Source organism: Leptodactylus fuscus, chromosome 8 (assembly GCF_031893055.1).
Source record: "Leptodactylus fuscus isolate aLepFus1 chromosome 8, aLepFus1.hap2, whole genome shotgun sequence".
NCBI lineage: Eukaryota > Metazoa > Chordata > Amphibia > Anura > Leptodactylidae > Leptodactylus > Leptodactylus fuscus.
The window spans coordinates 22549102-22572905 of record NC_134272.1 but is presented as its reverse complement, the minus strand read 5'-3'; the positions used below and the strand labels follow the sequence as shown (position 1 = coordinate 22572905).

The 23804-nt window shown below is 40.9% G+C and overlaps 1 protein-coding gene across 2 annotated transcripts in view; it reads right to left on the bottom strand.

Annotated features, from left to right (window-relative positions):
- Positions 1-23804, bottom strand: part of LOC142217443 (uncharacterized) — a 28924-nt gene that overhangs the window by 2470 nt on the left and 2650 nt on the right. The window contains exons 4-18 of one of the 2 annotated variants that reach the window (XM_075285689.1): positions 20724-20973; positions 19095-19295; positions 17473-17559; positions 17263-17325; positions 17158-17183; positions 15517-15784; positions 14891-15085; positions 10490-10546; positions 10273-10320; positions 7098-7154; positions 6878-6928; positions 6745-6770; positions 5488-5761; positions 4662-4856; positions 2212-2259 (exon numbers count right to left, since the gene is read on the bottom strand). In XM_075285689.1, the coding sequence (XP_075141790.1) occupies positions 2212-2259; positions 4662-4856; positions 5488-5761; positions 6745-6770; positions 6878-6928; positions 7098-7154; positions 10273-10320; positions 10490-10546; positions 14891-15085; positions 15517-15784; positions 17158-17183; positions 17263-17325; positions 17473-17559; positions 19095-19295; positions 20724-20973 (1846 nt within the window). The remainder of the gene's footprint in view (positions 1-2211; positions 2260-4661; positions 4857-5487; positions 5762-6744; positions 6771-6877; positions 6929-7097; positions 7155-10272; positions 10321-10489; positions 10547-14890; positions 15086-15516; positions 15785-17157; positions 17184-17262; positions 17326-17472; positions 17560-19094; positions 19296-20723; positions 20974-23804) is intronic. The other variant, XM_075285690.1, reaches the window with a different exon arrangement.

Below are 23804 nucleotides of genomic sequence, written 5' to 3'. Positions count from 1 at the left end.
GCATATTATACTGTATGGGGCCACTGTTGAGTATTATACTGGCGGGGCACTGTTGGGTGCATATTATACTGTATGGGGCCACTGTGGAGTATTATACTGGCGGGGCACTGTGGGTGTGGAGTATTATACTGGCGGGGGCAATGTGGGATGCATATTATACTGTATGGGGCCACTGTTGAGTATTATACTGGCGGGGCACTGTTGGGTGCATATTATACTGTATGGGGCCACTGTGGAGTATTATACTGGTGGGGGCACTGTGGGTGTGGAGTATTATACTGGCGGGGGCAGTGTGGGATGCATATTATACTGTATGGGGCCACTGTTGAGTATTATACTGGCGGGGCACTGTTGGGTGCATATTATACTGTATGGGGCCACTGTGGAGTATTATACTGGCGGGGCACTGTGGGGTGCATATTATACTGTATGGGGCCACTGTGGAGTATTATACTGGCGGGGCACTGTTGGGTGCATATTATGCTGTATGGGGGCCACTGTGGAGTATTATACTGGTGGGGGCACTGTGGGTGTGGAGTATTATACTGGCGGGGCACTGTTGGGTGCATATTATACTGTATGGGGCCACTGTGGAGTATTATACTGGCGGGGCACTGTTGGGTGCATATTATACTGTATGGGGGCCACTGTGGAGTATTATACTGGTGGGGGCACTGTGGGTGTGGAGTATTATACTGGCGGGGGCACTGTGGGGTGCATATTATACTGTATGGGGGCCACTGTGGAGTATTATACTGGCAGGGGCACTGTGGGGTGCATATTATACTGTATGGGGGCCACTGTGGAGTATTATACTGGCAGGGGCACTGTGGGGTGCATATTATACTGTATGGGGCCACTGTGGAGTATTATACTGGCGGGGCACTGTTGGGTGCATATTATACTGTATGGGGGCCACTGTGGAGTATTATACTGGTGGGGGCACTGTGGGTGTGGAGTATTATACTGGCGGGGGCACTGTGGGGTGCATATTATACTGTATGGGGGCCACTGTGGAGTATTATACTGGCAGGGGCACTGTGGGGTGCATATTATACTGTATGGGGGCCACTGTGGAGTATTATACTGGCAGGGGCACTGTGGGGTGCATATTATACTGTATGGGGCCACTGTGGAGTATTATACTGGCGGGGCACTGTTGGGTGCATATTATACTGTATGGGGGCCACTGTGGAGTATTATACTGGCGGGGCACTGTTAGGTGCATATAATACTGTATGGGGCCACTGTGGAGTATTATACTGGTGGGGGCACTGTGGGGTGCATATTATACTGTATGGGGCCACTGTGGAGTATTATACTGGTGGGGGCACTGTGGGTTGCATATTATACAGTATGGGGGCCACTGTGGAGTATTATACTGGCGGTTGCACTGTGGGGGTGCATATTATACTGTATGGGGGCCACTGTGGAGTATTATACTGGCAGGGCACTGTTGGGTGCATATTATACTGTATGGGGGCCACTGTGGAGTATTATACTGGCGGTTGCACTGTGGGGGTGCATATTATACTGTATGGGGGCCACTGTGGAGTATTATACTGGCGGGCCACTGCGTGGTGCATATTATACTGTGTGGGGCCTCTGTGGAGCATTATAGTGTGGGGGGCATTGTGGGGAGAATATTATACTTTGTGGGGCCTCTGTGAAGCATTATACTGGCAGGGGCACTGTGGGGTGCATATTATATTGTGTGGGGCCGATGTGAAGCATTATACTGGCAGGGGCACTGTGTGGTTCATATTATACTGTGTGGGACCACTGTGGAGCATTATACTGAACTGGGGGAACTGAAGGTAACTTGTTCTTTGTACTGCACAGTGAAAGCTGTAAAAACAAAACCTCGAAGAAAATGGTGCAAGTGTATTCTTCCTATTTCTAAAAATAAAAAAAATAATACAAGTTTTCATATGTTTACTGGAAAAAATAAATAAAAAGGGGATGTAAATATAAAATGTCTGAATCCTGAAGGAGTTAATAAAGGAGGTTACATATAGAACTATTGAGTTATATTTAGTTTAACTATTTATAATCGAAGTTTCAGTGCACTTTATGGCTGAGGCGTCTCGTTGCAGAACACGGATTTATTTGTTACAGATTTTGCTGCGTTTTCTTGAGGAATGGATTGATATATGGTATAACCTTACAGTGTACAAAGAGCAATCGTAATACAATTGATCAGATATTTACCATCAGGATATTGTGTGTTCTGGTTTCTCGGCTGATGTGTAATGGAATCTACGGTGAAGACACAATATATAATATAAGAATGCCACAAATACAGAAGATGAAGGGACAAAAAGAACAACATTTATCAGTATCTTATATCTCATTATCTTACTTATCTATTAGACATCTATTATGTTTGACCCCAGGTCAGTGAAGAATATCAGAATCATTTCTTTACCATATGGAGAGATTCTTGTCAATGTTTTCTTGTTCCTTTGATATGACTTTGATACTTTGTGGGGCCTCTATGGAGCATTATACTGGTGGGGGCACTGTGGGGAGCATATTATACTATGTGGGGCCTCTATGGAGCATTATATTGGAAGAGGCACTGTGGGTGCATATTATACTGTGTGGGGCCTCTATGGAGCATTATATTGGTGGAGGCACTGTGGGTGCATATTATACTGTGTGGGGCCTCTATGGAGCATTATATTGGTGGAGGCACTGTGGGGAGCATATTATACTGTGTGGGGCCTCTATGGAGCATTATATTGGTAGAGGCACTGTGGGGAGCATATTATACTGTGTGGGGCCTCTATGGAGCATTATATTGGAGGAGGCACTGTGGGGAGCATATTATACTGTGTGGGGCCTCTATGGAGCATTATATTGGAGGAGGCACTGTGGGGAGCATATTATACTGTGTGGGGCCTCTATGGAGCATTATATTGGTGGAGGCACTGTGGGGAGCATATTATACTGTGTGTGGCCTTTATGGAGCATTATATTGGAGGAGGCACTGTGTGGAGCATATTATACTGTGTGGGGCCTCTATGGAGCATTATATTGGAGGAGGCACTGTGGGGAGCATATTATACTGTGTGGGGCCACAGTAGAGCATTATATTGGTGGGGGCACTGTGGGGAACATATCATACTGTGTGGGGCCATTGTGGAGAATTATATTGGTGGAGGCACTGTGGGGTGGGGTGCATATTATACTGTGTGGGGCCACTTTGGAGCATTATATTGGGCGAAGGTAACGGAAGGTAACTTGTCCTTTGTACTGCATAGTGAAAGGTGTAAAAAGAAAACCTTGACGAAAATGGTTTTGGTACTGTGTGGGGCCACAGTGGAGCATTATACTGGGCAGAGGAACTATGGGGTGCACATTATACTGTGTGGGCTCCCTTTGGAGGATTATACTGCCAAGTGCACTGTGGGGTGCATTTTATACTATGTGAGCTCTCTTTGGAGGAATATACTGGCGAGGGCACTGTGGGGTGCATATTATACTATGTGGGCCCTCTTTAGAGGATTATACTGGCGAGGGCACTGTGGGTGCATATTATACTATGTGGGCCCTCTTTGGAGGATTATACTGGCGAGGGCTCTGTGGGGTGCATATTATACTGTGTGGGGCTACTGTGGAGCATTATTTTGGGCAGGGGAGCTGAAGGTAACTTGTCCTTTGTACTCTGTAAAAACAAAACCTTGAAGCAAATGGTGCAAGTGTGCATTTCCTAATAGTATCCTAGTTCATTATTTTTTTTCCCAGATCCCCAATACATTGTATACAATATTAAATGGTGCCAATATTAAGTACAATTTGTCTTGAAAAACACACAATCTGTCATATGTCTATAGGAAAAAATAAATAAAAATAGGAAGTAAAAACAAAATGTCTGCATCCTCAAGGAATTAATAAAGGAGGTTACATATAGAACTATAGATTTAGGAAGTTTATAATAGAAGTTTCAGCGCACTTTAAGGCTGAGGCGCCTTGTTTTGGAAGCACAGCTTTGTATGTTATAGATGTTGCTGTGGTTTCTTGAGCCAAAGCCAGGAGTGGATTGATATATGATCTAACCTTATAATGTACAAAAAGGAATCTATATACAATGTATCAGATATTTACCATCAAGCAGATATCCGGTTCTCTGGGTTCTGGGCTGCTGCGTAATGGAATCTGGTCCTATTCCTGTCTGATTTTGCGGCCCTGCTTCAGCAATCATTGATTGAAATGGGCCGCGGAAGCATGGCTGGTGCACAGGTGGCATATGGATGATATTCGTGAGTGTCCCGTGCCGTTCATTCACGGCAATCGGTTAGCACAATTTTAAGTTTTTGGGTCCAAAGCCTAAGGCTACAATACTGTGTCCCATTGTGATTTTTGTCACCAAATACACCAATATCTTCATTGTTTTTGGCCTTATTTATGGTGATTATGTTGAGCACTGTGGACATTGACGTGATCTGGTGAGTCCTAAGCTCTCAGCACATACACATGTTTCCATAGATGGTTTTGGAATGGTCTTGTTTTGCACAAGCATTGTTCTGTATACTTTACAGTCTTTACGAGTAACATGTAGTCACCAACCAAACTCAACAGACAATAACCCAAAACACAGTAGACCACGACCTCATGGACAGAACATGGAACATCTTATATTCATGACATGAACCTACCTGGACTTTGGAGAAGAGTCTTTAGTCTATGAATTTTCATCTTCATTACACTGTCGTAGAACTTATCACTGTGTGACACTAGGAGTAAGTCAGCGGCCCATTCCCCAATATTGTACTGTTCCTGCAGGATTTGATTTTTCCGGAAGTCACTGCTGTCCTCCAGATCATCAATGATCACCACCACATTGTCCTTCCCTGCACACAGGAGAGATTCCACATCAATCTGGAGATTATTCTGTTATTATTTTTTGTTGATAGAATTTTTTGGTCTCAAACAGGATTTTCAGCTGTGGTTTGTATTTTTGTAATGTGATAACAGGAAGTGCGGCCATTTTAGTTGTCACCTTGGTTGACGTAGTTTCTCAGAAAAAACTTTAATCAAGCAATAAGCAGGTGACACCAACTATGGCTGATACTTCTGTAGCCACTGCTAGTAACATAAACCTAATTATGGAAAACCAGAATCTTCCTTGACCTCCCATTATCTCTGGCCATTTGTATGATTTTTGTCAAAACCTTTCATAAGGATATTCATGTCTATAATATTTCTGTCAAAGTCTCGTTCTTCTCTGGAATCACAGATCAGTGATCATCATCCATGTAACAATCTATGTATAGTGGAATAATAGCTGTATATAACCAGGGTTAATGCTCCTACTGTCAGGAACATTGTTGGTTTCTCAATATACTCTCTGAAATATTACCTTCTTCATTCGACCTCTTTCAATCCTATTAATTCCACTACACTTACACTCCATCCATTGAGATGATCCATGAAAATAAGATCTATAAGGAGGAACATGACTATCCACATCTCATCTCTTACCAAGTATTGCATGAAGAGTTTCCAGTTCTTCATCATACAGAGAATCGGTTACATTGGTGACATTGACTCTTCCTCTGTTCTTGCTGTGATAAAGGATCCCGAATGTGCACTGATTGATGTCATCCATGAATTTCATGAACTGGTTATTAGAGATGGAGCAACACTTTACGCTGGTGACATTGGTGATTGATCTGAGGTTGGTCACCAGCCAGGAGTATTCCCTGTCACTGGATCTGGAGAAGATTCCAACTGTGTGATATTTCATTTCTTCCCTCTGATAAGAAAAAGAACAAGTAGAAGATGTGCACCAAAGTAGAGGTTTGCTCCATCAACTGGAGATATGTTTATCCTTCACATCCACAGAGCTCATTGTCTATTGTTATAGATTTCCCCTGGCTCAGAGAGTAGACTACAATACTATACTTAAAGGGGTTGTCCAGCCTAAAATGTTTTCTAATAATTAGACCAGGAGGGGGAATAAAAAAACCAAAACATGCTCACAAGTCCTCAGTACTACGGCGCCTCCGAGAAATCTGGTCCTGCAGCTCCATTGTTGTCTTCCACTGGAAGTTCCTGCCGCACGTGACAGCTAAGATCAATCAGTGACCTCAAGAAGAGAACTATCTGTGACATCCTCTTGTTCTTTTCTTGAGGTTTCTGATCAGAAGTCACATAACTAAGGTCAATTGGGAACTGAGAAGTCACAGCTAGCAAGAAATTCATCAACAAGAAGGTAGTGAACTAGAGCGGTCCACCCTAGGAGGACATTGGAGCATTGGGGACAAGTGAGTAGGTATTTTAATTTTTTTTTCCACCTCCCCGGCCTAATTAGAAAATATTATTTACGGTATCATGGACATCCTGCAACTGCCCTAATAGAACAAATTTCTGCCATGAATATCAAAGGCATAAGTGTCCATGTACATTGGACAATGAGCAAATTTCATGAGCAAATGTCAAATCTGTAAATCAAAATTAAAAAAAAAGTTTAATTGAAGATGAATCCAGACCCTTAGAAACCAGTTGAGAATTTGTACGTAGACAACCCATGTCTCCATAACAAATTAGGACATATAGATGTCTTAGAAATATTCCTTTCCTAAAACTCCCTCTATGACCCAATGACCCAGAGTAAAGTGTCGCACCAAGACATGATGAAGTCAACATTCTTCTTATATGGTCACTGTATGATATTTGCTTGAATTTCTATGGACACATGAAGTCTAGTTCTTTACTTTCTTCTTCATTAGATCTTACCTGTGATTTGTGATATTCTTCAATACCTGTGAGGTTAAGTGAGACAAGAATGTGGTTACCATGTGACATCAGTATATGATACAACCTTACAGTGTACAAGAAGGATTATAAATATAATTTATAAGATATTTACCATCAGGAGAATATCGTGTGCTCTGGTTTCTGAGTTCATACGTAATGGAATCTGCGGAGAAAACACGATGTATAATATAAAAATGCTACAAATACAGAAGATAAAGGGACAAAAAGAACAACATTTCTCAGCATCTTATTTCTCATTATTGTACTTATCTATTAGACATCTAATATGTCTGACCCCACATCAGTGACGAATATCAGAATCAGATCTTTACCATATGAAGAGGATCTTCTCAGTGTTTTCTTGTTTATTTGATCATATTTGGCTAAAACTAAAGAGATTAAAATAACAATTTGTCAGTCATGGTATTGGGAAGGGTTAATTTTTATTAGTCTTGATGGTTCTCCCAATTATATGTAGGTTTGTTTTACTAGATTTGTTGGCTATGCTGTCTGATAGAGGCACAAGGTCACATTCCAAACCTATTGCTAATATCTCAGCACAGAGCATCACACGTCGGAGGATTAGACACACGGCTCAGCACACATCATCACACGTCGGAGGATTAGACACACGTCTCAGCACACAGTATCACACGTTAGAGGGTTAGATACACAGCTCAGCACACAGCATCACACATCAGAGGATTAGACACACGGCTCAACACACAGTATCACACGTCAGAGGCTTAGATACACAGCTCAGCACACAGCATCACACGTCGGGGATTAGATACACAGCTCGGCACACAGTATCACTTGTTGCACAATACACATCGGTTGAACATAAAGAACAGACAAACGGACTGACAGACAGAAACTTCTTTTTGTATATACAGTGGGTAAAGAAAGTTGTCAAACCCCTTTAAATTTTTCACTCTTTGTTTCATTGCAGCCATTTGCTAAAATCAAAAAAGTTAGTTTTATTTCTCATTAATGTACACTCAGCCCCATCTTGACAGAAAAAAAAACAGAAATGTAGATATTTTTGCAAATTAATTAAAAAGGAAAAACTGAAATATCACATGGTCATAAATATTTAGACCCTTTGCTCAGTATTGAGTATGTGCACCCTTTTGAGCTAGTACAGGCGTGAGCCTTCTTGGGAATGATACAACAAGTTTTTCACATCTGGATTTGGGGATCCTCTGCCATTCTTCCTTGCAGATCCTCTCCAGGTCCGTCAGGTTGGATGTGAACGTTGGTGAACAGCCTCTTCCTGGATATCTCTGTATTTGGCCGCATTCATCTTTCCTTCAATTGCAACCAGTCATCCTGTCCCTGTCCCAGAGCATGATGCTGCCACCACCATGTTTCACTGTTGGGATTGTATTGGGCAAGGGATGAGCAGTGCATGTTTTTTTGCACACATACCGCTTACCATCTCCCTACTGCATCTCTGGAGCTCAGCCACAGTGATATTTGGGTTCTTCTTTACCTCTCTCACCAAGGCTCTTCTCCCACGATCACTCAGCTTGGCTGGACGGCCAGGTCTAGGAAGAGTTCTGGTCGTTCCAAACTTCTTCCACTTAAGGATTATGGAGGCCACTATGCTCTTAAAATCCTTCCGTGCTGCAGAAATTATTTTGTAATCTTGGCCAGATCTGTGTTTTGCCATAATTCTGTCTCTGAGCTCCTTGGGCAGTTCCTTTAACCTCATGATTCACAATTGCTCTGACATGCACTGTGAGCTATGAGGTCTTATATAGATAGCTGTGCACCTTTCCTAATCAAGTCCAATCAGTTTAAGCACAGCTGGAATCCAAAGAAATAGACAGCATGTGAGTTAAATAAGAGTCACAGCAAAGGTTCTGAATACTTATGACCATGTGATATTTCAGTTTTTCATTTTTTAATAAATTTGCAAAAATATCTAAATTTCTCATGTTTTTCCATCAAGATGGGGTGCTGAGTGTACATGAATGAAAATTAAAATGAACTTTTTTGATTTTAGCAAATGGCTGCAATGAAACTCCTGGTGGGATTCAAACCTAGGACTCCAGTGCTGTAAGGCTACAGTGCTAACCACTGAGCCATCACCCAAAAAGTGAAAAATTTAAAGCGGTCTGAATACTTTCTGTACCAAATGTATAAGAGAAAATGAGTTTCTGTCTGGCTGTTCTTTATGTGCATCCAAACCACTGGACCGATCTTCACCAAATTTGGCATACAGGCACATCAGGTATCTGGGAAGGTTTTAGATGGGGTCTCAGCTATCTAGGATGTACCATTCTTGAGATAAAGTATTCCCAAAATATGACTTGCAATAGAAGCCTGCAAGTCTTTCACTCATATTCCAACTGATATACAGACAGTCACATGTCCCTTATCAGCCAATAGAAGCTTGCAGGTGCTTAGTCTCCACATGCACACAGCTTTACTCCATGTTTCCATAACAACCCAGCCATTTGTCTACACTGCTGTAGGTCAGTTTTAAAGGTGCAGGGCACTATAAATCATACTGTTACACAAGATCCCATTCACACAGTTTTACTTCAGGTTTCCAAAACAACCCAATCCAGTTTTCGTCACTGCTGTAGGTCAGTTTTAAAGGGTCATAGCGCTGTGGATGACACTGTTACACAAGGTCACATAACCACTCCAGGGTTCCATAACAACCAATTGCAGGTTTTTCACTCATATTCAAACTGAGATACACATGATCAAATCACGCTTATGGACCATTGGAAACTTGCAGGTTCTGCAGTCTTGATATTCACATAGCGTTACACCATGTTTCCTTAGCAAGCAAGCAAGCTATAAATAGACTGTACTTATAATGGACTGCCATACTGAATGTCCTGGGGATAATATCACTCCCTAAGGAGAGATCAACTTCTTAGGTGTATGGAGTCCTACAAAAGCCTTTTTCTTTCCACTGGGGGGGATTATGGAAAAAATAGGAAAACCGTGCCACTACTTGCTGCCCTCTAGGGGCAGCCCCCTTAATCATCATGTCTGACTTTTTCAACAAGCCTTTGTTGCTATGATGCGGGGATTAGCCAAATCAGTATCCCAGCTGTGGACAGCGCTGTTTACATCTTGGAAAACAAATTTTCATATTTTTCTCATACTGAATGTCAGGATTCTCATGAATTGAAATGTATTTAAACTACTCATGCCTCCAAAAAGGAAAACTGCAGTTGGATGCAAGACTCCTGCGGCAAAACACATGGCTGCCACGCAAGCTAATGAAAACTCTCAGCAAACTCAAAACCGTCTCCAGTCTGACAAGGCATGCCACAGACAACAGAGAGCTGCTGACACTCCAAAGCAGACCCAAGGCCTTCTCCAATCTGACAAGGTAGGTCACATTCCAAACAGTGACAAAATAGACCAGTGCAAAACTGGCCAATTCTCATGGGGCCACTACACAAAAAATTAAATATACCCATGCGAAGCCGGGTCCGTCTAATGGTTTATTATAAATACAATTTATCAGATATTTACCATCAAAATATCCTGTTCTCTGGCTTCTGGGCTGATGAGTAATGGAATCTGTGGAGAAGACACGATGTATAATATAACAATGTCACACATACAGAAGATGAAGGGATAAAAAGAACAACATTTCTCAGCATCTTATTTCCTATTACCGTACTTATCTATTAGACATCTAATATGTCTGACACAAGATCAGTGAAGAATATCAGAATCAGATCTTTACCATAAGGAGAGATTCTTGTCAATGTTCTCTTGTTTCCTTGATCATATTTGGCTAAATCTGCAGAGAATAAAATAACAGATTCTCAGTCACAGCATTGGGAAGGGTTAATTTTGCTAGTCTTGATGGTTCTCCCATTACTATTAGTAGATTTGTTGGCTACACTGTCTGATACAGAGGACTAGGTCACATTTCAAACCTGTTCCTTATAATCTTGTTATTATCTCACTTAGGTTTGAGCCGATCTTGACTTTTCAGGATCGATTTTAAAATCCGATTTCCGATCATTTTTCATTCGAACCCGATCTCGATCCCAATTCTGATCCCAATGCAAGTCAATGGGATTTTTTTTATTAATTGGAGATTGGATTTTAAAAGCAATCCTATTCACTATACAGCATGGAATCTAACAAATGAACGCTTTAATTGATAGAATCCATGCTGTGTAGTGAATCACTAAGTGGCCAGAGGATTTTTTTGTCCCCCCCCGGTGTCCACTTACCTGCAGAGATGGCTGCTCCAGTGCCCGGTGTTCTTCTTCGCCTCACTGCCGGTCCACGCTGCTCTTCTCGCCTTGCTGCCCCCTGCCTCCCAGATTAGGAGAGTGTGGGCGGGTACTGGGAGGGGAGACGTCACATCTCCCCGCCCTGTACCCACCCACACTCTCCTAAGCCACAAGTCCCGCCTTCCTAGCTCTTTAAACACTAACCTGCGAGGCGGCGGCAGTGAGAAGAGCAGCGTGGAGCGGCAGCGAGGCGAAGAAGAACACCAGGCACTGCAGACCAGCCATCTTTGGAGGTAAGTAGCTACGAGAGATGTTAGTTTAGTCTCCCATTAGAATGAATGGAGGCAGCTGGCGCTCAGGGGGTTAAGGCTGTGTGCCGGCTGCTTCCATTCATTTCTATGGAACCGCAGCGGAGCCTTCACACTGAGTATACACTCCACTCAGAATGAGCGGAGCATATACTCAGTGTGAAGGCTAAGCAAAGCATTGTGGGAGATAGTACCGATCTCGATCCCACCTAAAAAGATCGTGTTCGGAATTCCGATTGCGATCGTGAAATCTTCTTGATCGCCGATCGGAATTCGATCTTTTCCGAACACGATCGCTCAACCCTATATCTCACTTGAATGTATGGCTATGGGTGAAACATACATAGAGACTGAAGGCTGTAGGTTGTAGCTGGAGCTCACTGCTGTGCATTGGTATCATATCTACTATTGCATGAATTGTTTTGAATCTTTTGGCCATAGTGATATTTGTATATGTTCACTGTATATCTTAACCCCTTCATGCAAAATTATACAGATATAAGTGATTTGGTGTGAGGGGGTGTATGGAGAGGGCTCAGGAGCTGAGCCCTCTCCATACCCGGCAAATCGTAGCTGTATAATACAGTTGTGATCAGTGCATAAGAAATTGGTGCAAATGCATTTCTTTCCAATTCCATCTTATTCTGATTTTTTTTTTTTTTAGCTTCCCAGTACATTGTACAGGATATTGAATGATGCCATTACAAAGTACAATTTGTCCCGCCAACAAAAAGCCACCATGTGACTCTGTGAACTGAAAAATGAAAACAAAAAAAAAAAGTCTCTTGGAGTGGGGGGAGGGAAAGACGGAAATGCAAAAATGAAAATGGGCTTTTACATGAAGAGGTTAATATTTAACTGAATAATATTTATATCTCTGTGCACTTTGACACATTTACAATGTACACAGATATTTTCTTATATGATATAATGATTAACATCCATTGATAGCACTGTGCACTGTATATATATATATATATATATATATATATATATATATATATTCTTTAGAATGTATATTATTTATCCATATTTATTATTTCATTATTATTAATTTGGTGAATATATCAGTTTATTTCTATTCATTTATGGCTATATATGTAATATAATGTATGTGTAATAGTGATTTGTTTCGTCAGACACGACCTCATACTCTCTTATGTGTGGTGTGAATTTAATATGTTGTTAGTTGTTTGGCTCTCATTTACTATGGATCTTTAATACATTTATGAATACAATTGTACTTTTTTGTTGTTAATTACGGGTTTAGGTTGGGGTTGTTAGAATTGCCCGAAGGTAACTCCCAAAAACAGCTGCTAGAGAAAGTGACAATAGAAACAGTGAGTCCTAAACTTATGCCCACTCCATGTTCTATTTACTGCAACTGTGTTAGTGACAGGGACAACTGGATGACAAACCCTAAGTAAACCCTGATAAGTGATCCACAGAACAGGACAAAACACCACAACACAGAAGAGGAGTCAACAAGCCAAGGGTCTATCCAGAGAGACAAAACAGTACAAAATCTCAATCCAAAAGAGTAGTCAAAAAAGCCAAAAAGCAGAGGTCGGAAAATACAATACAATAGAAAGGCAAATGCTTAGCAAGGTCAGAGACATAATAGTCAGCAACCATGAGTGGTCTTATTGCCAGTTTTTTTTATTTTATTTATTTAACCCTTTATTTAACCCTTTCCCAACATCCGCTGTAATAGTACGGCACATGTCGGGTGTGTTACACAGTAGACAGCCAGCGGTAATGCCTCCGATCGGTCCAGGGATTAACCTATATATATAGGGGTTGGGTGTGTGAAGAAGTGGGAAGGCAAAGATGTCTGTGTTTCAAACTTTACAGAGTTAAGTCACAGCTGGAAGAAGTGGTCATGGCAGTCCAAAGGGAAGAGACAGGAAACGTGGGAAGACGTCTCTTGGCACAAAATATTACCGCATTGTATATATTGTAATGTTACATCTAGCACCCCCCCCCCCTCCACCGCTGTCTGAGGAGGACGATCAAAAGATGAACAACACCTCCCCACCCCGGACTCAATATGGCGCGGGGGGAAGGGGGGGGCGTCTTTTTTGATTGTCCGCCTCAGGCGGCAGAGAGGCTAGGTTTACCACTGGGTGTAATAAGAAGAAATATGTCATCCTTTTACTTATCTAGCAGCCCAGTGTAATATATCTCACACTTGATGAGTGATCTGATAGCAAGACAAGCACTACTGATCAATGAATGACATGACACAATAAGACTGTGGTTACATGACAGGGTCCCATCTGTGTTCATACTGCACTAAATCTGTGGAGGTGATTTCGGATCCTACTGATCAGGGTTTGACCCAAATAGTCTGTGAACCAATAGAGATTTATCTTTAACTAACTAAATTGGTCACCGAATTATTGGACCTTTGCAGTGATTGGGCCTCATCACTGACTTAGGTACACTGGGCATCATGACATCATAACATCCATCGTGCCCATGTGACCACTGGTGACCCAATCACAGGCCTCAATGGTGACCCTGGCTCAATGACATCCTAGAAGAGTGCTGGACATCACCAGGAGAGTGCCCAAAAGAGGTAAGAGAAGGTAAGTATGAATGTTACTTTTTATTTTTTACACCTCCCCTGAGCCTCCATCTATTATACTCTGCGGTCTGAAGAGTCTCCAGAGTATAATAATATCACTTTCACACTGACATAACTTCTGCTTGGAGAGCTATACATTAGATAGATTAAATAGATAAATTCCTTGGAGCCCTGAGAATATTATACACTATGTTTTATAGATGGGTTCATAGGAGTCCTAAAACTGGTCTACACTATGTTTTATAGATAGGTTCTGAGGAGCCCTGACAGTGTTCTACAATATGTTTTATAGGTAGGATCCTAGGAGCCCTGACAGTGTTCTACACTATGTTTTATAGGTAGGTTCCTAGGAGCCCTGACAGTGTTTTACACTATGTTTTATAGATAAGTTCCTAGGAGTCCTGACAGTGTTCTACACTATGTTTTATAGATAGGTTCCTAGGAGTCCTGACAGTGTTCTACACTGTTTTATAGATGGGTTCATAGGAGTCCTAACAGTGTTCTATACTATGTTTTATAGATAGGTTCCTAGGAGCCCTGACAGTGTTATACACCATGTTTTATAGATGGTTTCATAGGAGCCCTGACAGTGTTCTACACTATGTTTTATAGATAGGTTCTTAGGAGTCCTGACAGTATTCTACACTATGTTTTATAGATAGGTTCCTAGGAGCCCTGACAGTGTTCTACACTATGTTTTATAGATAGGTTCCTAGGAGCCTTGACAGTGTTATACACTATGTTTTATAGATAGGTTCCTAGGAGCCCTGACAGTGTTCTGCACTATGTTTTATAGATAGGTTCCTAGGAGTCCTGACAGTATTCTACACTATGTTTTATAGATAGGTTCCTAGGAGCCCTGACAGTGTTCTGCACTATGTTTTATAGATAGGTTCCTAGGAGCCCTGACAGTGTTCTGCACTATGTTTTATAGATAGGTTCCTAGGAGCCCTGACAGTGTTCTACTAAGGCTAAGAAAGAGAACAATGACCATTCTTCACCTGGGCCTTGCAGAAGCTTCTGTAGTTTTGTCTCCACCATTTTCAGCTTTCCTTCCTCCCACTTGTCCAGGTCAGATACGAGGAGTAAATCTCTGAACCATTGCGCAGTCCTCGGTTGTGCACGCAGGATGTGATACTTCTCGCTGTCACTGCTGTCCTTCACATCATCAATGACAACAATCACATTCTCCTTCCCTGTACACAGCAGAGATCACAGGTCATCATGGGAGGAGGCAGACACTTATAACCTACACATTGGTCTATTAATGTAACTGGTTCTATTTTTGCTTAATTGGTGACAACCTACCTGTTCTTTCTTTGTAACATAAATAGCTTTGAAGTTGTCAGAGTCCCTTTTATTTTTCTCATATTGGTGATAAATGTAAAACCACATAACCTTATGCTGCAGTACTTAGACATCTGTCTTAAAACGTCAATGTCCTTCATGTTCAACAATGACCACACAGTCTCAGCTCTCTGTTCTCCTCTATCTACTGTATAAAATGGTAAGCCCAGCAAAATCTACAAGATCAGGCTACGTTCCTGTCCTGTGTGTGAATAGCCTTTATTGTTATGATCTAAAGAGCTTTATGGACTGGGTTATTCATTCACAGCTTGTGTCTTACCAAGTACAGAACATAAGGTCTCCAGTTCCAGGTCGTACTTTATAGAGGTGAGTTTATCCCGCTCTGTATTCTGGTTTTGATAGAGAATCCCAAATGTACATTGTCTGACTTCATCTCTGAAATTCATCATTTTATCTTTACATATGTGGAAGCGCCGGACAGTTCTGATACTAAAGCTGAGATCTTGTGATGTGAGCGTTGTCACCAGCCAGGAGTAATCTCTGTGACTACATCTGGAGAAGATTCCCACTATGTGTCCTTCCATTTTCTGTAGAAATACATTAGGTTCATTATGATGAGACATGGAAGATCTCAGGAGCAGTCATACTTATAGAAAGTGGAGTCAATGATGTTAATTAGGGCTGGTTCCAGCCTTATATGGGTCCTTGGTAGGGTTGAGCCGATCTTGAGATTTCAGGATCGATTTTAAAATCCGATTTCCGATCATTTTTCATTCGAACCCGATCTCGATCCCAATTCCGATCCCAATGCAAGTCAATGGGATTTTTTTATTAATCGGAGATCGGATTTTAAAAGCAATCCTATTCACTATACAGCATGGAATCTAACAATTGAACACTTTAATTGTTAGAATCCATGCTGTGTAGTGAATCACTAAGTACCCAGAGGATTTTTTTTTAATCCTCTGGCTACTTAGTCCCCTCTCGTGTCCACTTACCTGCAGAGATGGCTGGTCCGGTGCCCAGTGTTCTTCTTCGCCTCATTGCCACTGCACGCTGCTCTTCTCGCCTCGCTGCCCCCTGCCTTCCAGATTAGGAGAGTGTGGGCAGGTTAGGAGAGAGTGGGCGGGTACTGTACCCGCCCACACTCTCCTAAGCCACAAGCCCTTCTCTTCCTAGCTCTTTAAACAATAACCTGGGAGGCGGCGGTAGCGAGGTGAAGAAGAGCAGCGTGGAGCGGCAGCGAGGCGAAGAAGGAGAACACCGGGCACCGGAGCAGCCATCTCTGGAGGTAAGTAGCTACTAGAGATGTTAGTTTAGTCTCCTATTAGAATGGATGGAGGCAGCCGGCGTGCAGGGGGTTAAGGCTGTGTGCCGGCTGCTTCCATTCATTCCTATGGAACCACAGCAGAGCCTTCACGCTGAGTATACACTATATACTGAGTGTGAAGGCTAAGCAAAGCATTGTGGGAAATAGTACCGATCTCGATCCCATCTAAAAAGATTGTGTTCGGAATTCCGATCGTGATCGTGAAACCCTAGTAGCAAGACAATTTGATGTGTTACCTTCCAACATCGCAAGTAATGTCAGTGAAGGGGGCAGGAATGACCATTATCTTCAGCTTGCTCTGGTTGATCTTTTTTGGGGAATGAAAGTTGTGATCATAGCAACCTCAAATAGCATTGCAAAATCCCTGAGTAGTCCCAGCCTAATATACACCAATAATTATACAGATTTTGTAACAATTTTTGTTGCTCTTTTATTTTATTTTATTTTATTTATTTATTTTTTTGCAAAATTGACATAAATAAATTTTCCTGTCTTTTCTACCAAATAAAAAAAATGTAAACAAAAAAAAATGAATTGTGCTAAGTGCTATTAGTAGTGCTGGTCTGGGGTCTGATCTCGGGGACCCCAATAATTTATTAAGAAAAGAGCACTCAGACCCCTTTTTCTTACCTGCGGGTAATGTTCAGGCGTGTAACCTGTGGAGCAAAATAAGAAGATGAGATGACGTCTACATCATCAGACTATACATGATATGACACATAGATATACTGTGACCTTTAGTGTCAGGATATGGTCTTTTTTGTCCTTGCTGATATATGGGGTGTCTTGTTGCAGATTCTGTGGTTATTAAAAAAAAAAAAAAAAAAATTACAAGTATAAAAAAATAGAGACTATACAAATAAGATGGAAAGAGACAAAAAAGAGAGGAAGGAAGAATATTCTCATTACAGTAAGCTAGGATATAGACAATGATGTCATTATTACCTGCTTTGTTGTCAGGTCTTGTCTTCTGTTGCTGCTGACTGCTGGAGATGGGATATGTGGGTGATGTCATCGGTACGGTTGGTCGCTCTGAAATGACATCATACGTTGTAGTAACAAATCTTATCAAACCAGCTGTAATATTAGTAATAAGATAAAAGAGTTACTGTGTTAGGGAATTGCTACAGGAGCAATTCTCCAGTAGATACTAATGAAACCTGGGAGGAAGGGAACGACAAGACAGTGAGTCCTAATCCTGAACCTGCCCCCTGTCCCTGCCTATTTGCCTCATCTACCCTAAGCGATAGAGGACAACAGGGTGACAGTTCCTTACTATGATGCAAGTGATGACAAAGAACACAGACAAGACAAACAACAACTAATTTGTGGTCAGCTAGCCAAGGGGTTGGTACCAGTCAAGCAGCGAGGTATAGATTCAGAATTCAAAAGATTAGTCAGAGCTATAAGCTAAAGTCATGGATTTATATAGCAACAGTATACAGCCAGCACACACAAGGCAATAAGGGAGCAGGATGGAAAAGTATTTTAAAGGACTTCCCCTAGACTTGATTGGTCAGGAGGAAGGTTAATCAAAAGCTACTAACTTAACTACATGGTGGAATACTTTCCCTATTAATATAGGGAAAGTATATGTCCGAAGCTGCAGCCCGGGCTGATACACAGGAGCCGATGCACGAGCTGCAGGTCTGGCTCCTCTCCACCCATCCCCTCCCTTTTTCTGGTTATCCTCTGCCCACCAATGAGAGGGCTGAGGTGACCCCATGAGGCGGGGCTTATCCCTATACAGAAAATGGACCCCTGGCGATCTCCTGCCATCCTGCACACAAGAGAAGGAGCAGAAGAAGCTCCAGGAAAGTGAAACAGAAAAAAGAATACACAGGTACACAGGACATAGTGGGGTTACTATGCTTATTACTATCAGGCCTTTGGGGTGATTAATTTTGTTTTAGTAACTCCATGTCCCTCATATTAATAGCAATTAATGCGTAGGAGGGGCTTGGTCGAGATCTTCGGTGTCGGGGGGGGGGGGATGTCAAAAGTTTGCTACGGGGCCCCACCATTCCTAGTTATGCCACTGATTACAGTGTGTAGAAATCTTCATTTTATTGTTATAATAATATTAAAAATAAAATAATATCTGATAATAAAGTAGCTTTATAAATATAACCTTCATTATAAATCTCGTTTGTTGTCTACAGCCCCTATGCAGAATAAGATTTGATACCCTACAGACTAGATAAGTGGAGAATAATAGAAGTGAGTAACACTTGACAGTAAGATTACACTACATAAGGTTTGTAGTTTGCAGTCATAGAGACACAACAACACCCATAGGAGCTGTATACACAGAACGAGAGGACATTGTTAATCAAAAAGTTGGTTCATTTTTGTTATAGATTATATAAAACATTCTCTGCTAATGTATATGCAGCCTTATGTAACTGATAATAGGGGCTGGATATACTGTGTAATGTTCTCCCTGTGGAGGATACGAGGTCCCGGGGAATCTGAATAGGATGTCTTTATTTCAGCAGCAGAGAATCGATCAGTACATTTCCAGATCTGGAGGTATCTGCAGGATCATAGTCCTCTCTGTATCTCACCTTTCTTCTTTTTCCTCATGCTCCTCGGGGGATGGTCATTCACTAGATGATTCATATAATCACAGTTTTTATCCGTTGTGCTGAAAAGGATGAGATTCTCCTTGTATTTTATATAGCTTCGGTTTTCTTGGTGGATTCTCATCTTTTCCTGGTCGCTGCTGTCCTCCAGATTGTCAAGAATAACAATCAGGTTTTTTCTTTCTGAAGAGATAGAGAAATAGAAGAAAACAGAAAGCTCACAATGTTACATCTCCAGAAACTAAAGGGCAGATGGGTCACCTGTCTATAGAGATGAGCAAACAGGTTTGTAATGAGCCGGGTTTTCTTAAAACATTAAGTTCAGCCGACCCAAAAAATTTTAAGGTTTGTTTTTCTGGTTTTTCCAGCATCACCTCAGATGTCACATCTGAGGCCTCTGACTGTGGATCAGCAGTCATGTGGGGGATACATGGACATGGAGTAGAATTAGTGGATACAACACAGTTAACATTTCCTATCTACATTGAGTTCTCTTGACAAATTTTCATAGTAGATAGTAAATGAAAGCAAACTACACACAGGTTCGCTATACTAGTCAATAATCACACAGTAATGCACAAGGACACACATCAAGGCTGGGTCTGTACATGTACCAAGATCAGGAAAGGTTCCACCATCTGACAAGAGCTGAATAGATGGAATAGCAAAATTGTTACACTACCACCATGGTAATATTAAAGGGGCTCTATCACTGGGAAATGTCATTTTTAGCTAAGCACATTCTTGCATAGTCTTTAGAAAGGCTATTTCACACCTACCTTTTGTATGTAAGTTACCTCAGTAGATGAATAAAAAAACGGACTTATTCAAAATCTACTGAGCCAATTTACATAGAGAATAGCAGACACAGACACTTCCGATGCAAGGGCAAGGCTGATTAGCATATGAATAAAAAATGACTTATTCAAAATCTACTGAGACAATTTACATACCAAAGGTAGCAAGGCTCAGCACACACTCAGCTTTGCTAAATCTGAGATTGGACCACAATGGAGACTGCTGTGGACCAATCTTAGACTCCGCCTCCTCCAGCAGAACCAGCGTTGATTGGCCAAAAGCTATACATTGTATGGCATTCAGCCAATCAACGCTGGTCAATGCATTCCTATTAGAAAAAGTCAGCTCCGGCATAACGCAAGCTGACAGGGATCCCGATGAGATAGAGCCCCAAGGAGCTGTATGAGTAACATTCCCCCCTAAATAAAGGTAATCCCTAGCTAACCCTGCCTGTACAGCTATCCCTGTCTCACAGTCACATAGTTCACTGTCTCAAATAACCTGGATCTGAAATCCACTATTCATATAAATTGGAGGTCACCTGATTTAGCCAGCAATACCTCAAACTGCCTGATATTTGATCAAATATCAATTTGATCGAACGCAGTTCACTCATCTCTACTCATAATACATCTGCTTATAGACTGGATCCCATCCTCCAGCTATCATGTTACTAAGTACTTGTGTGGCAACATCTATGCTTGATGACCTCAAGACCCCCCAGGCAGAATACTATGAACTCTTGGAAGCTTCTTTGCAGATTTATAATCATTTTATGGTCTTTATGCTGTAGATTTTCTCCGGATGTCTTACCCAATATGAACCCAATCCTCTCTCTCAGAGCTGGGAATGTTTTCCGGTTATATCCATTGAAAATGAAGATACAGAAGGTGCAGGTAGAAATCTTATCCTTTAGTTCCTTCTTGTTAATATAAGACGTGTCAATCCGTTTAATCTTCTTGATTATTTTTGTGAAGCAATTAGAACTCAACGATTCATGTAACCAGCGAACATTAGTCTGTCTCATGTCAGCAAAAATCCCAACCTTGTGTTTAGGGAGTAACTATGTAACAGAAAAAATATATACCTATGAGATAGATAGATAGATAGATAGATAGGAGATAGATAGATAGATAGATAGATAGATAGATAGATAGGAGATAGATAGATAGATAGATAGATAGATAGATAGATAGATAGATAGGAGATAGATAGATAGATAGATAGATAGGAGATAGATAGATAGATAGATAGATAGATAGATAGATAGGAGATAGATAGATAGATAGATAGATAGATAGGAGATAGATAGATAGATAGATAGATAGATAGATAGATAGATAGATAATAGATAGATAGATAGATAGGAGATAGATAGATAGATAGATAGATAGATAGATAGATAGGAGATAGATAGATAGATAGATAGATAGATAGATAGATAGATAGGAGATAGATAGATAGATAGATAGGAGATAGATAGATAGATAGATAGATAGATAGATAGGAGATAGATAGATAGATAGATAGATAGATAAGAGATAGATAGATAGGAGATAGATAGATAGATAGATAGATAGATAGATAGATAGGAGATAGATAGATAGATAGATAGATAGGAGATAGATAGATAGATAGATAGATAGATAGATAGGAGATAGATAGATAGATAGATAGATAGATAGATAGATAGATAGATAGGAGATAGATAGATAGATAGATAGATAGATAGGAGATAGATAGATAGATAGATAGATAGATAGATAGATAGATAGGAGATAGATAGATAGATAGATAGATAAGAGATAGATAGATAGGAGATAGATAGATAGATAGATAGATAGGAGATAGATAGATAGATAGATAGATAGATAGATAGATAGATAGATAGATACGGTGCTTTGCGAAAGTATTCGGGGGAAGAAGTATTTTCGGGGGAAGAATCAAAAACAAGTGGGACAATTGTGAAGTGGAACAAAATTTATTGGATATTTTAAACTTTTTTAACAAATAAAAAACTGAAAAGTGGGGTGTACAATATTATTCGTCCCCTTTGTGTTAATACTTTGTAACGCCACCTTTTGCTGCGATTATAGATGCAAGACGCTTGGGGTATGTCTCTATCAGTTTTGCACATGGAGAGACTGAAATTCTTCCCCATTCTTCCTTGCAGAACAGCTCGCGCTCAGTGAGGTTGGATGGAGACATTTGTGAACAGCAGTTTTTAGCTCTTTCCACAGATTCTCGATTGGATTCAGGTCTGGACTTTAACTTGGCCATTCTAACACCTGGATACGTTTATTTGTGAACCATTCCATTTTAGATTTTGCTTTATGTTTTGGATCATTGTCTTGTTGGAATATAAATCTGCGTCCCATTCTCAGGTCTTTTGCAGACTCCAGCAGGTTTTCTTCCAGAATGGTCCTGTATTTGGCTCCATCCATCTTCCCGTCAATTTTACCCATCTTCCCTGTCCCTGCTGAAGAAAAGCAGGCCCAAACCATGATGCTGCCACCACCATGTGTGACAGTAAGGATGGTGTGTTCAGGGTGATGAGCTGTGTTGCATTGTTTTGCATTGTGGCCAAAAAGTTGGATTTTGGTTTCATCTGACCAGAGCACCTTCTTCCACATGTTTGGTGTCTCCCAGGTGGCTTGTGGCAATCTTTAAACAGAACTTTTTATGGATATCTTTGAGAAATAGCTTTCTTCTTGCCACTCAGGTTTGTACAGTGTATGACTGAATGTTGTCCTATGGACAGACTCTCCCACCTCAGCTGTAGATCTCTGCAGTTCATCCAGAGTGATCATGGGCCTCTTGGTTGCATCTCTGATCAGTCTTCTCCTTGTTTGAGATGAAAGTTTAGAGGGATGGACGGTTCTTGGTAGATTTGCAGTGGTCTGATACTCCTTCCATTACAATATGATTGCTTGCACAGCGCTACTTGGGATGTTTAAAGCTTGAGAAATCTTTTTGTATCCAAATCTGGCTTAAAACTTCTCCACAACAGTATCTGGGACCTGCCTGGTGTGTTCCTTGGTCTTCATGATGCTCTCTGCACTTTATACAGAACCCTGAGCCTATCACAGAGCAGGTGCATTTTTTATGGAGACTTGTTACACACAGGTGGATTCTATTTCTCATCATCAGTCATTTAGGACAACATTGGATCATTCCAAGATCTGAAATGAACTGAACGGAGGGAGTTTGCTGCTCTGAAAGCAAAGGGGCCGATTAATTTTGCACGCCCCACTTTTCAGTTTTTTATTCGTTAAAAAAGTTTAAAATATCCAACTTCCACTTCCACTTCACAATTGTGTCCCACTTGTTGTTGAGTCTTCCCCCCAAAATTAAAATTTGATATGTTTATGTTTTAAGCCTAAAATGTGGCAGAAGGTTGAAAAGTTCAGGAGGGCCGAATACTTTCACAAGGCACTGTAGTTAGATATGATATAGATAGATAGATAGATAGATAGATAGATAGATAGATAGATAGGAGGTAGATAGATAGATAGATAGATAGATAGATAGGATGTAGATAGATAGATAGATAGATAGATAGCTAGATAGATATGAAATTGATAGATAGATGAGAGATAGATAGATAGATAGGAGATAGATAGATAGATAGATAGATAGATAGATAGATAGATAGGAGATAGATAGATAGATAGATAGATAGGATGTAGATAGATAGATAGATAGATAGATAGATAGATAGGATGTAGATAGATAGATAGATAGATAGATAGATAGATAGATAGGAGATAGATAGATAGATAGATAGATAGATAGATAGATAGATAGATATGGTGTAGATAGATAGATAGATAGATAGATAGATAGATAGATAGATAGGAAATAGATAGATGATAGATAGATAGATAGATAGAT